Source organism: Mastigoproctus giganteus, chromosome 8 (assembly GCF_048544385.1).
Source record: "Mastigoproctus giganteus isolate SK-2022 chromosome 8, ASM4854438v1, whole genome shotgun sequence".
Classification (NCBI taxonomy): domain Eukaryota; kingdom Metazoa; phylum Arthropoda; class Arachnida; order Uropygi; family Thelyphonidae; genus Mastigoproctus; species Mastigoproctus giganteus.
The window spans coordinates 205,427,447-205,443,102 of NC_143582.1; the positions used below are offsets into that span (position 1 = coordinate 205,427,447).

The 15,656-nt window shown below is 37.0% G+C and overlaps 1 protein-coding gene across 1 annotated transcript in view; it reads left to right on the forward strand.

The window, feature by feature from the left end:
- The window catches only part of Rcd5 (microspherule protein Rcd5), a 119,192-nt gene that overhangs the window by 20,162 nt on the left and 83,374 nt on the right, over window positions 1-15,656 (forward strand). Inside the window, exons 2-3 of the mRNA XM_090380060.1 lie at window positions 212-284; window positions 5,771-6,120. Coding sequence (XP_090236186.1) covers window positions 215-284; window positions 5,771-6,120 — 420 coding nt within the window. The 5' untranslated portion in view covers window positions 212-214. The remainder of the gene's footprint in view (window positions 1-211; window positions 285-5,770; window positions 6,121-15,656) is intronic.

Sequence of the window (15,656 nt, forward strand, 5' to 3'; positions counted from 1 at the left end):
TGCTTTAGCACCTTCCTATATATAGCATTTATATAAAATTTTCTATTACATTTTATATAGTTGTACACACACACACAGACATTATTATTCTCTATAAACATTTTGTTTATCTTTGATATTTAGATTAAAGCAGTATTCTTTACTACTAATCTTTATTCTTTTTGTAAATACTTGAAGCACTCAATTTTCTCTTTTCTGTTTAATTTTTTAGATAATGTCAAGTGTAACAGCAGCTAGTGATAGTTCTCAAGATGCAAGTGTAACAAGTACATCTTTGACTCCAGGTAACATTTAAAATAATATATATCAGGAAAGATTACTAGAATTACTACTGTACTTCATTTTCCAGAGAATTCCTAAGTATGTGTTTTAGATATTTTAAACCCAAATATGTAATGGAGCCATATGTCTAATAATAATCAGATAATAGAACATTTTATAAATGTGAGAAAGGTGTTACATGGTTATTAAACTTCTCTGGAGCTAAAAGAGCTTTGCTCCACGTGTAATTACAAACCTTTATTGTTACTTAAAAATTTGGAGCAGTTGGACTGATAGACTTAAAAAGAAAATGCAGGTTTAGTCAGTGAAGGATTTCTGCCTTGCTTTATTTTAGCCTTCAGACTTCACTGGGCAAGTATTTGTTAATAGTTTGCATAGCACAGGACCAATCCAGCCCTTTGGCCAATTTAGAGTTTATTGAAATGCTGTGCCCTTGGCTGTTTCAGACACTGGTGCTTTGTAGCTCCTTCTCAGATGGGATCGAGGCATATGATATTCTTTATTCTATCAGTCATATTTTGGCTTTTTAGTTCACAAATCCAGCAGTAGGAAAGCATGCTGTAAAAGAGTAATGTCATCCCAGATAGCAGTGAGTATTTTTGTGATTCAAAAATACTTAGTGATTTTAGTGAAATTTTAATTTACAAAAGTACTTTTGTGATTTCAATCAGTGCATTGTTATGTGAGTAGATCTAAGAACAGTCTTTAATGATTAATGAGGACGGAAGATTATGCACACATGCATGCACATATGTGTATCGAGTTTTAGATGCATCAGTAACTTAGACCATAATTGATTGTTGTATATTATGTCCATATAAGTGTGTTCAATGGAAGATTTGCATGCTGTGTGATCTGAAAACCAGGGAAAACTGGAAAAATTGTACTATCCTCTGTCTGAGATCAACTAACTATAGCCTTGATAAAGAGGAGTGTAGAAATTCCTTAGTCATTGACAAGAATCAAATCCAGACCTCTCCAAATAAGTTGTGGCAAAAAGAACTGTACTGTTATGGAGGACAATGTATGTTTAGACATGAAAATAAATAAATAAGAAGCAGGGCTTGTTGGAATTCAGTTAAAGAAATTAGCATTAGCAGGGAGGGACATATAATGCAAGAAAGCAAGCTTATACGGCATCAACCAAAAAAATAAAAAAAAATCCCATTTCACACATCCATTTGCTCTAAACGTTTGTCCAGTTCTTTGAATTTAAGTTATCAACTTCCACAACAATTCATTTGGAAAAAGAAAAGAAATTAGTCACCAAGATAAAATTTAGCCATTTATAACAGTTTTTAAGTCTATTTTGTTCTGTGGAATTGAGGGCTGTGTAAGAATTGATCAAAAATAAGGAATTGATTGAAAATTAGAATCTTCAGAAATGAGAGTTCTAAGTAAAATAAATGCAATCGATGGAAGCAATATTAAGGATATTGCTTCTATCAGTTGCACTTATTTTACCTTTGGATAATAAATATCTTGTGATGGTAGAGGCCAGAAGAGTTTATTATTTATTGTGTATACACACAAAATTAAGGGAAACTAGGATTTTTCTTGAGCTGCTATCCACAATGAGCCATGCAATTTTCATATCAGCACATGCAGGCTCAAATCCTCAACCTCCTTACTTGTGGCGTGCACGTGCTAGCAGCTGGACCACAGTTGGCTAAACAGATATTTGAAGCAGAAATGAATTACTTTGGACTTAGAGGTAGACCAAGAGGAAGGGAAATTGATGATGTCAAGCAAGAAAGAGAGAGAGAGAGTTCTTACTTTGGTTGGGACTAAATTTGTAATGATAGGATAACAGGTGGGAAAATAGCAAATGGAAGGTTAATTTTTTTATTTATTTATTTTTTTTAATTTGGTAGTTGTTGGCGCATCGGCTTCTGTGGCCATAATGCACCTCCCAAGGTTTTTGCAGTACTTTGATCCAAGCCCGAGGTGGGATTCGAACCCGCGACCTTTGGGTTGCCAGGCAGGCACTTTACCCACCCGACTAGCCCGGTCGGCTGGAAGGTTAATAATTTAAAAGGAATGATATGTACTATCATATTGTTGGGTATTAGTTGTACGTGCCTGTATTTATATGAATTTATTTATTTTTTTTTATCTTATTTACTTTAAATTAATTGTTGTTGACTTTAATGTTGTATGTGTTCCTACTTTGCAATCCATCTTCCCCACTGCTGGCATCATTCCCCTGCTCCTTGTATAATTCTCTATAGTAGTCTTCTGCTATTTGAATTATGCCTTCTCTGCTGTTTATAAGTACACCATTGCTATTCTTCAGTTTCAGTATCATTTGTCTTTCTGTATTACTGCTCATGGCTGTTGATTTAAGTCCTTTGTTTTCCCTTAATGCTTGTTCTGCTTTTCTTGTGTTAAATCTTCTTATGTCCTCTCTGAGTCTCTTTCTAATGGCTTTGCATAACTCAGTATACCCAATTTTCTCCTTGTCAGTGTTTATCTTGCTCTTCATTTGTCGCCTTCAGTTCATCATAACAAGTGTTTCTTGACTAATTTTTTCTTCTTGGGATTTCTTTTTCTCTATAGGTTTCTTGGGCTTTATGACTTTCAGAAAGTTGTAATATTCCTTGTCGATATCTTGGTCCTGAGCAGTCTGCAGAAGCTCAAACTTGTTCTTAAGTTCCAGTACATACTGTTTTTTCTCCTCCTCTGTTATCTCAAAGACCTTTGTATTATTTACTCGAGTCAGTTTTTTCCTTTCCTTTCCTACATCTATATCAAGTGTACATCTTACCATTCTGTGATCACTTCCAACATTTACCTTATTCAGGATGGTAACATCATTCACAATATATCTTCTGTTAGTGAGAATGAAGTTGATTTCATTAGTTAATCCATTTGGACTCTTCCATGTCCACTTTCTGTTCACCCTTTTCTTGAAAAAAGTGTTCATTTCTGATAATCCTTGAGATTCTGCAAATTCCACAAGTCTTTTACCTCTTTCATTTCTTTCACCAATTCCAAAATTTCCTATAGTTCCCTTTTCTGCACTGTTTTGTCTTTTTCCAACCTTAGCATTGAAGTCCTCCATAATAATAGTGTAGTGGGTTTTCTGCTCATCTAGAAGACTCTCAGTTTCAGTGTACATTTCTTCAACCTCTTCATCATCGTGGCTTGATGTTGGTGCATAAATCATTATAACCTTTAGCTTGTACCTCTTAGAAATCTTGAGTATTAGTCTTGACACCCTTGGTGATGTACTTTTAAATTCCAAAATGTTGTTGTTTTTTAAATCTTTATGGACCAGAAACTCAACTCCACCTTCGCTCCTTTCACTGTTTCCATTGGTGTACAGCAGATTTCCACTTGATAAACTTATAAGTGATTCATTTCTTCTTCTTGTTTCAGCCAAACCGATGATATTCCAATTCACATTTTCTAATTGCTTTTCCAGCTTTAATATCCCTTTCTCACTCGCCTTGAAATGGCCACTCCTTCCCTAGTATGGGGCACTGTTTTGTTTATACAGTTCACCCTCCTTGTACTACTTGTTATTCTCTTCCATTTGATGCTGTTCAGTTCACGCCATTTGTAACCTCCCTATTTCTAATCCTTAATGTATTCAAAACTTAATATTTATCATATTCAAACCTTCAAACTGTAATATTTACCATATTCAAATTTAACATTCAACCCTGATAATAATTCTCACTTTTCATCATGAATTTATTCCAGATAAATAAATATTTCCATTATATTTGTCAGAGTGTACTTTTACAAGGCATCAGTGACAGACCATATTGTGCATTGTGGCTTTTGTGTTCATGGGCAGGTTTGCATGTTGTGAGAGCTGAAAAACCCAATCACAGGGGGAAACCTTGCTCCTCTGCCTGAGATTGACTAACTACAGCCCTGGTTGAAGAATTGAAGAAGCCATTTTGAAATACCTTCATTCTGTTACGGGACTTTAACAAATGACAAGAAGCAAAACCACTCTACAGTCACAGAGGACATTTAGAACACATCCCACCTCATTAAAAATTTGCATCCTTGTAATCAAATTAATTGGTATAAAGGATTAAAAACCATTTTTAAAACCATTGTATTATTATTATCTTAAATTAATTGGTGTGAATTTATAATGCATACTTTTACTCAATAAAATGTAATTTGTATATTTTATGTGATATTATTATATGCATGTATTATAAGATGTAAATTAAGTTGCACTGTTTTATACTGTAATTACAGTAAATCAGTATTCTTTTATGATATTCCATTTAACATATATTATTGTTTTGTGCACTGTACATTCATATTTTGGTGATATTAACAAATAGAAAACAGTGAATCAAACTTCTATACTACAGTATTTTCTCATTAATTTGATATAAAATTATTTGAAATACAATATATTTTGAAGTTGCTGTTTTCCAACCAACAGTAATAAGGTTTTATGTGCATTGTAGTATTGATTATTTGAAATATGTCTACAGTGACATTCTAAGTCTGAATTGGATCCAGAACTTGCCAATAGCTTGTGTAATTCGGAAAGACTGCTGAAACCCTACAAGCAAACATCATTATAACAAAAATTTGACACATTTTGGTCCCTTTAGTTTTAAATTAACAAGGTTCCACTGTATTTATTATTATCATCAGCCATTCTAATATAATTGTAAATTAGATTATTTTGATTTTTAAATGTAAGAAGCATCATTTTTAAAACCATACTAATTAACTTATAAGTGGATTTGTTAACCTTATGAAAATTTCTTGTGTAGTGATGAGAATCCTGATGGTTAACATGGTAATGCCCTGTACTGTGTATATTTTTAAGAAGGTCCTATGAATAATAATGTTGGGAAATTTTGATTATAATATACATAGTAGGGTTTAAGTAGAAAACTGGGAAAGGCAAATTTCATTTTGAAAATTCCTATTGATTTGTGATTTTCCTCTTCTTTGGCAACTGATTCCCAGATTTTGGAGCTGAGTTGAGAGCATCTGTAATGAGTAGGTAGCACACTTTTACGAACTGGCTGTAAATCTATAAACCAGTTATCATGAACTTCCATTGAATAATGTATGTGACATTGTTCGAACACACACACGCTGTCACATCTAGGGTAGGCTAGGAAATTTCTAGGAAATTTCTGTAGCTTACCTGTTTTTGTTGTCAAAACTTAACACCAGTTACAGCAAGTCTGGGAATCAACTGCTGGAAATAGAAAAATAATTAGCAGTTTGTGAATACTAAGTTGAACAGTACTTCTTAACTTAGTATTGTGTAATCACAATTATAATTAATGTTTTAAAATTTTTTATACTAAATTGGAAATAATTTTAGGTTTTTTGTTAATTATATTTTGAATAAATATATATAATAATGAAATGCATTTTTATATAAATAATGCTGTGCATTATACGTGTCTATATTAAATATGTACTACATTAATAATAAATAAAATAAAATGAATGGTATCCTTTTAATAGTATTTTTTTCCTTCCCTAGAATCTTCTCCTAATATTAATATAATTAAAAATGCTCTGAAAACAACTCCTGGTCCTCCAACACCAACCTCAGTAGCCAGTACAAGTTCTCTAGGGCTAGCGCTTAGTCGGTGTGATCCTTTTCAGAAGCGTAGAAGTTCTTCCCGTTCTATTAAAAGAAAAAAATTTGATGATGAACTTGTTGAAAGTAGCCTTGTTAAAACAAGTAGAGGTCGTCCACCTACTGGAACATTGTTATCAATGACATCTAATAGCTCTCTCTCAGCACATTCTTTTAATATTGGGTTTGGTGGAAGTGGTGGGGACTGCATTTCTGAAATTCAGCATTCTATAAGTCAAGAAAGAAAAAAAGTAATGGTTTTCTATGAATATTTAAATGTTTGATGTAAGAGTTTAATTTCATTTTTACAAGCTTTTTCAAGTTTTTACAAATTATTTCAAGCTTTTACAAATTATTTTACTTGTAAGTGTAATTCAGGTTTTAATAGTAGTAGATATGTAACAAAACTCTTGTGGTGTGTTATTATGTAGCACAGAGCGAAACAGAAGACAATAAATAAATGACAAGTTTAATATTAAATTGTAAAACACACATTAATGCATACAGTACAAATAGCTTTGTTATTATCGTAACCTTCATCTGTCAAACTGACAGTTTAGGAATGTAGAACATAAGAGCGTGTAGTGCCAGTCATGTATAGTGAACTGCATGATGTAATAGTTAACTGTTTGATGTTGAAGCCTGTAGTTGTGACGTATGCGAATGTTGCCAATGTTTGTCACTCATGAGAATGGTTGCTTCAATAATAGGGTGGACATGACATTCACTGCTTCTGTTGACTGAAGTATTAGAGCATGTGATGTGCAACGACTCCAACCAGGTGCAGTGCCAGTAATGGCGGGACCAATTGACAACCACAACATCACGGTGTGGGTCAGTGTCGTGCCGGGTTGACTAGAAGTACTTGGCAATGGTCGAGTGTTTTTTCTATGTCCACTAAGCAGGTGGCTCTCATGTTCTGAAAGATGTTTGCCGAGCCGTCTCCCAGTTTCTCTGATGTAGCAGCTAGTGCAGTCATGGCAAGAAATGCGGTAGACTAGTCCACTTGGAGAACCGGTGTTTTCACTCTAGAGATGAGGGATTGCAATTTCCTGCCCGGGAGCTGTACGCACTTTATCCCATTTGATTTCAGAACCCTAGAAACTTGCTGTGATAGGTTTGGGTAGTTTGGGATAAAGGCGGGCACGGTGGAGTTACCTTGAATGTTCCTGTTGGTTGTTACATGGTCGTGCATCTGCAGGTCACACCTGTCAAGGGTACTGGTGGGATAGCCACACCTCCCAAGATCTGCCTTGACCTTAGCGATCTCAGTAGACATGTATGTATGTAGACACGTATAGTATATTATGTAGGACAGCACCTGAACGTCAATTCATCTCCGCCTTTGTACACTGTGATGATTACAGAAAGCACTATAAAAGGCCAGAAATGTGTGTAATATTATGTTCGTGCAGTGTGTGTGTGTGTGTTGTTTAGTTGTTTCTGGCCGTTTTGTCACCAGGCAGGCGATCACCTGGAAAGCCTGCCCAGTGTCCGTCTACACCACGGGGAGGTAGATTACAATTACGAATGTATCGCGGCTGCCCTCCAAACCCTCTGGTTTACCAGCTCTTACTGCCCTAATATCAGAACAAAAAAAAAAAAACTAAATAAAAAAATAATAAAAAAATAAAATAAATAAATAAATATATATATATATGTAAGAAAATAATAAAAACTAGATAATAAAATCCTGTCCATCAGGCAGCCCAAACCCAGGGAACCAGCAAAAATAAATAAGTAAATAAATACAAATAAAAAGTGAAGAAGAAAAAAAAAAAAAAGAGAAAAAAATAAAAAATAATAATAATAAAATTTAATTTAAATAAATAAATAAATAAAAATATAAAAAAAAATAATAAAAAAATAAAAGTTCCTAGCAGGAGTCTCCTAGCCTTCCACTAGGAAGGCTAGGAGGTATTCCGTAGTTGAGTGAGAAGGCATCTCCGGCGATCAAAAGCATGACAAGCAAATTCTTGCAGGGACTGCAAATTTTCTCTGGTGCTCAGGAAGTCCGGCTCATTTCCGGGGACAGTGATACTGGTGGAGAGAAGAAGGTTCTGTTGAAGATCTAGGTATTGATGGCAGTGGTATAAAATATGTTTCCAGTCTTCTGGATCACCACAAGCAATCTGATTCAACAAGGTTGAAAGTTGCAAGGTTGGCATTAAGGGAGCCATGACCAGAGAGTTGTACAGACCAGGATGAAACCATTTCTGACGGACTCTAACGTGGCAAAGGTGACGTTAGGGATGAACTTTAAAGTAACAAGACCCTTAGAGGTAGCGGACCATTTGTCTTGCCAGCTCTGCATCAAAATATTCCAACAGCATCTTTTCTCTGCCTTGGGATCCACAGTGACATCGATAGTAATACCAAGGAAGGTGACAGGGACAGCGTGCCTAATGTAGAAGCACAGGCCTCGGTACATAAGAAAGAGATCGAGGGGCAGACAGCCGTTAAGGACCTGCTATACACAGTCCTACAGGCCCTGCACATTGCTAAAAGCATTTTACGTTGAATGCTGTGAAGTTTAGTCTGTACTGAAACCTTCTTAACTTGCCAGAACCAGGCGGCCGCACCATAAGAACAAATTGGTAGAAACACAGCTTTGTAATATAACTGTAGAGAGCGAGAATTAAGACCCCAAGATTGTTTAGAGAGATGCAGAAGTGAGAAGGTAAGTTTTTTGACTTTTTCTGAGAGATCTTCCAAGTGTTTAGTAAACGTAAGTTTACTATCAATGATCAGACCAAGAAATTTTTGAGAAAAAACCATGGAAAGTGATTTGTTTTGAAGTTTTACAACAGGTGGCCGTGAAATATTAAGCGAACCCTTAACCAGCATCATTTTAGTTTTTGTGGAGGATATGGATAATTTATTTATGGTGGACCATTGAGAGAGATCTGACATGACTAAGTTGGCAATACTTTCAAGGGAGGCACGGGAATTTCCATGGATCAGCAGTGTGAGATCGTCTGCATAAGCCAATTTGGGAGTATAAGGAATAGTTTTAAGGAGCCATTCATCAAGAATGATGTTCCAGACGAGTGGTCCAAGAACAGAGCCCCTAGCGACAGAGCGGGAGACGGAGTTAGATCCAGAAATAACAGAAATTGTACGGTTTTCAAAATAACTTCTTAAAAGGTTATAGAGAGGAAGAGGACAATCGGCAGCACGTAAGCGAGCAAACAAACTAGACCACCATAACAGCTCAGATGCCGCAGAAAAATCAACAAAAATAGCAAGAACGTATTTAGAATTTGCAGAATTAACTCGAAAGGAATTTAACGACTGCTTCTTCAGTTCCTCGCCCAGTTTGGAAACCATATTGATCATCTGATACAAGAGAGGTGTTCATGAACAGTGAAGTGAGTAGCAATCAACTTTTCAAGTGTTTTGGGCAAATGCGATAACAGATAAATAGGATGGAAGGACTTGCCACTTTGGGTGTTTGAAGGTTTAGGAATTAGTTTAAGAAGAGCTGTCTTCCAGATAACAGGGAATGCGCTTTCATTCAGACATTTGTTGAATAGAGTCGGAAGAACCGTTGGACATAGGTTGTGGAATTGTTTGATAAAGATGCCCTCATGAAGGCCGAGGCCTGGACAACCAGAGTTGTTAACTTTTAGGACAGCTGTGTCCACCTCCAACTGCGTAAATGGCTGAGATTCAGAAGTAGTAGTGTAGGAGTTATTGAGCTATCTTATTTGTTGATGAGTAGTCAAGTCATCCTCTGGGCAATCAGAAGGAAGCAGATTGTCCAAGATAGTGTTGATGGTGTCCTTCCAGGTGATAGTTTCGGTGCCGTTTGCGGGTACCGACCAATAAACAGTAGGGGAATAGGATTTGTTCCTGGTAAGGCGATAAACAAGGCCCCATGGGTCCCAATTGCCAGTAGAAGTAACCAAGTTCTGCCAAGATTTTATTTTACAGGTAGTGATGGTTTCGATGTATTGTCTTTTGAGAACCTGATATTCTGTTTTAAGACTTTCGATGTCTGGAGGTGGCCAGCTCCTGCGATGTTGTTAGTAAGTACGCCTAGCCCAATGCACTTGCTGACGAAGCAGAGTAAGTTCTCGGTTCCACTATGGAGTGGGATGGGAAGGCTGAATTTTCTTTTTGGCTGCTTTATAACAGTTGTGGCTGAGAGCACCATTAACATAGGAAGCTAATTCAGAAGCTGTAAAGTGATGGATGAAGTTTATGGTTTCAATTGGGAAATCAGTGTTGATTGAGTCATTAAACCGATTCCGCATGATGCAAAGAAAATCTTCTAAGGTCCTGTAGTGATCTCAGTGTGCTTCTCATCCGCAGAACTAGTGTGGGTCCAGGCAAGGGTTAACAAGGTCTGTGTAGTGCCAAGAAGATGGCTGCATGCATGTGCCGACCAATAGTTGGTAAATTGGCCAGCACACATTGGTTTGCAATACAGTTGTCTTCAAGCGTGTGCCCTCACATCGGACAAGGATGTCTAAGTATGGTAGGGTATTGTCCGACTATTTCGATGGTGAATTTTATGAAAGGCAACAGAGAGTTGAGGTGGTCTAAGAGCTGGTTGCCTAAATCTCTGGGAATAACTACAACACATCATCCATGTAGCGACACCAAAAGTCAATTGGATCTTGTACATTTGTAAATGCACGACCCTCCAATTCTTCCATTGCAATGTTTGCCGTGACTGAACTAACTGGAGAACCCATGGCTGTACTGTGCACCTGTTGGTAAATGGAGTCGTTGAACATAATTGCACCACCAGTTAAGCACGGTCTGAGGGCAGTGGAGATATCATCTGGTGTTAGTTTGGTGTTGCTATCCAAGAGTCTCTTGGCACATGTGATGGCAAGTTCGACTGGGATGGAGGTGATTTGATCTTCTGAGATGGATAGGGTTCAGATCCGTCTATAAATTCATCACTGTTGGCAGTCTTGACTACTAGGGGAGAAACGAGCCCCCGAGACAAACTTCGCCAATTCATAACTCAGTGAGCCACAACAAGAGACAGTGGGTCTTAACAGTACAGTCAGTCCTCGTATAGCACGATAGTTGTGTTCCTAGAAACCCTTGTACAATGCAAAATCGTGCAATATAAACAACAGGCCCTATGGGAAAAGTAGGGTTAGGTGCCGACCACCCAAGATTGAACACACATCTGTAACCAAAACATTACCAAACACAATAAATAATCGTAATAAAATACTTTACGTATTTTATTACGACTATTACGTAATAAAATATTGCTAATGCTTTTGCTTCTATCGTAAGCAAACTTGTTTTTTGTTTGATTTTCTATCCAAACAGTTGATACCGTTGCATCTCTTCCAATTCTTTGTGTCTTAATCTAATGGATTTTAATTACACTTGGAGTTGTTCCTGCTATGAAAGTTGTTTTTATTTTCTCTGCATTCTTTGTAATTCTCGACGTTGCCTCATTTAGATCTGTAGCACATGCAATATCACGTGGTCTTTCATTTCGCTCAAAGCGTTTCACAGTTTCATATTTTTTCGCTATCGACAGTGGTAGACTGGCCATAAGCCTTACCGGGGAAACCTCGGTGGGCCGGAGACCAGTGTGATTTTGGCCATAAACCATAGTATGTGGCCACTATAAATTTTCCCCGGGTAAGAATTTTTGACCCAGTCCGCCTCTGTTTATCGATATTGCTTTTTTTTTTTCCTCTCTGAATCTGCAGTGTCTTCACCAGGACGCTTTCTTTTCACACCTTTTAAGTATTTTACTCATTTTTAGGGAATAAAGCACAATTACAAAATGAGGAGGCACGCTTGATACACATAAACAAAGCTGTGCGCGTGTAGCAACTGAATAAACAACACCGTAAAGGCAGAGATACACTATCAACACCTCACATTTTACTAAAGCACAGTTCTAGGGGTTACTACCATAAAACAATAAAAACAATTTCCAGTTGCGTTTCTGCTAGTGGAATCTGTTATAAACTGGTAGTAAACTCGATCTAATTGCATTTGCGATTATACCGATAGCTGGAATTGTGTTGGTTTTTACGTTATTATGGCGAAATGTGTTTCCCCTTCACTGATAAAAAACACATAAATACATTTTCAGAATCTTCTCTTCATTCCTATCATGTTGCGTTCGGTTGGGGTGATTCCACTTTCGACTGCCATTTCTTGTAAACACAAAGGCAAATCGTGCATAAGCGAATTCGGTTCGTGTTATATAAGATATCGTTCCCCTATTTATAAATCGTGTATGATCGAATTCATGTAATGTAAACATGTGTTATACGAGGACTGACTGTATACCTTTTTTGTGAACTTTCAGTAGCCCGTAGAATTGTGGAATCTGGCAGCCGGAGGTGACTGCATGTGGATTCTGTTATTTTCTCCTCGTTAAACCAATTGTTGACGAGGGTGTTTACTTTTGACTCCCATCGCTCCAAGGTTTTGATGGGAAGAACAGTTAAGGGCTGGTAGACAGAAGTGTCCTGTTGGAGCAACAGCGCTTTCATCTTGTAAAGTTTACACATATCACTTTAATACGTGGGTATGAAATTTGGTGGTCTTCCACGAAGCCCACCAATGACTGATATTGCTTTAGGTGTAGAAGCGTCTTTAACACATTTCCCTGAAGAAGTGGTGAACATAATTCACCTGAAGACTGTAGCAATTTTACATCATGTTCCCCCTGCTTCTTCCAATCTCAACCGCAAACAAATCTCCACCTTTAAAAAGCATCGAAACAAGATTTATCCATCATCATCCTTCCGGAAGACAAAGGGCATCGAACAGTCGTATTGAATCAGACAGACAGTTGTAGAATAGATGTGTGGAAATTTTCCTTTAGCTAGCAGGTAGTTGATTGGTGGAACAGACTTCCATCTTTTGTTGTGGAAGTTGATAGCCTAAATCAATTTAAGGCTGAGCTGGACAGGCATTTGGAACAAATGGAGGGGTGAAATGGGAGGTTTTTTTTTTTTTTTGGCTGATGCTGCATAAGCTTGCTTTCTTGCATCATATGCCTCTACTAATGCTAATGTGTTACGACACAGCACAAGCTGTTTATTAACTTGTGTTACTGTACAGTGGCTTGCATAAATATTCAGGCCTGCTGCATTTCAAATGCCTGTATCTCCATAATCCATCAGAATCATATCCATGTTGATATAACATTTTTCACTCAGTGACCTCTGAATTAATTATCAATTAATTACTTATTGATTAACTAATAATATATAAATATAATTTACTTTATATTTATATTAAATATAATATAATAAATACTATGGGGCTTCATCCTCTGCTTGCTTTGCTTGCCCACCCCTTTGCATGCTTTTCTACGTAAAATGTAGAGGTATACGAAGTCAAATCTTTTCTACATAAAAGACACCTGTCGAAACAGACTGACCGATATCTAATCAGGTAATGACATATGTAATTATTTACCTGTGCATTTGTGGTGTGCAGCATTCTCAAGGTCGAATAAATATCACTATGTAATTATTTACTTGCGTTTATGTCACTTAGGAAAAGGCCTTTGGTTTCGGGTTCTATAATGCATAAGGAACATTGTTACATCCGAAAGAGCAGGACTAAAATATTTAACTGAAATATTTACAAACCATACAAATATTTACAAAATACTAAACTATTTACAAATATAGAATATTCATTAATATACAAAAAACGTTACAACGGAACATCAAATGTTAGACAGCGAAGCATGTGCACGAGGTTGGTGAACGTTGGAGGTAGTTGTCAATAATTAATTGCATTTGTAGTGACGTAATTGCCCCACCTTCTCCCTTTGGCTCGAATAAATATCGCTAGGAGGAAAATTTTTTTAATGTATAGAGAGATAATATAATGTATTATATTTATATTTGTATTAAATTTGTATTAAAAGTAAATAACTAATTAACTTGTTACCAGATAATTACTAATCAATTAACAAATAATATATAAAAGTAATTGTTTCAACTTCGCTGCACATCCCAAACGTAATATTCATGATAATTATTTGCTTTTGGATTTTAATAAAAATTAAAATAGCATGTGCCTCAGATTGTAGCATGCTATTGGCATTTTCATAATGTACTTATTCCTTGCAGGATTTTAATAATAATTGAAGTATAACACATTTACATTTCTCTTGTGATTAATAGTAATAATTCATGAGTTATAACTGACAACTAAAAAAAACAAGCTCTTCAAAAGCAGACTTGTATGTACAAACTGAGAACATTTCATTTCTGCTCATCTGCCATATTGTTCATTCATTCCTCCAATCAGCACATGGCAACAAACATGATATCCAGTGCTTCAACTACAATATACAGTATGTGGTTATCCTATGTAATATGTGTGAAGAAAAAGAAATAATTGCCAGATTTCTGTTTTCTTTTTGTCCAATTTAAAGAAATTTAGAATGGTTTAACAGGTTTTTCTCAAAGAACTGAATATATAATTAAAATCCATTCATTTGGAGTCAATTTCTTATATGCGGATAGACATACAGACAGATGGATGTGGTGAAGACAGTAAGTACTTTATGCAGATGCAGTGTCTCAAACTTGAAACCACTTCCAGCTGATAGAGAATACCTTCAAGTTTTTTTCATCAATTGGACAATTTTGACTGCAAATGTTATTACATATCCATCCAATAATTTAATAATACGTACAATGTGTAGAATGGAACTTTACAGATAGATATTCCCTGTACAACTGTTCTTATCCACTGCGTTTTAATTTTGAATACCAATAGGGGAAAAAAATAGTTGCGGTCTGGTATACATACAATTAAGATTCCATTGATGCTGAAGGCCACTCCCTAGGTCGCAGCCTATCCGTAGGCTGCAGCCTTTAGCATTACCTACTGCAGTGATTCCAGTCGCCTACTGCAGTCAAAACCTGCGTTTTGACTGCAGTAGGTGATAGTGGAAACACAAAACATGTAATCACACAGAATTTACTAACCCTGAGGTTGCACAGCATATAATCCTGCTAAGTCCGAATTCATGGTGTATTCATTGAAGCAAACTCCTTCTCTCCAGCCTTCGGTCAGCAACACCCTCATCCCAATTTTGTCCAGCCATCGTGATCTGGGCGTTGTATTTGAGTCCAAACTTCGATTCAACGCCCACATAGACATGCTCCTCACACGTGCTTCAAGACTCCGGTGGATAGCAAAACAGCATCTCCTTCATATCAGAGATAAAAAGACAACCGTGAGGTACATAAGAACAATTACCTTTCCACCTTTACTCTATGCTGCTGAAATTGGGCGTCAGCGGCACCGTCAATAAAGAAACCACTCTTTGCCACAGAATTCTGGCTCCTAAAGTGGGCCAACAGGAAGCACAACCTTCCAGCTCTGATTTGTACCACGCAGCTTGCCAACTCTCTCGGGATTCCACGGCTTCCCACCTTAGTCGACGATCAACGCCTCCTAGCAACAGTCAAGATGATAAGGCATAATTGCAACACCTTCATTCTGGGATACCTGTGGCTGGAGGATCCCCCCCCCTGCTGCCCTTAGGGCCAATCCCAAGCTCTACTCGCATTCAGCATGACTCCATCTCTCGGACAGGTTCCTCCCTCAGCAGATGTTCAAGCAAACCCAGGCACTTGACGCCGACCTGAACAAATTCGCTGTTGACCGGACTTAACAGAAAAAAATTATGAATAGTAGGACTAATCAGCAATGACTGATGTGTACCTTGCATCTGTTCCTGTCTGATTGAGCTGGTGCTCTTATCTCGATGTTAAGTCAGCTCAATCAAACTTAACTCTCGTAAGGAGTTCTC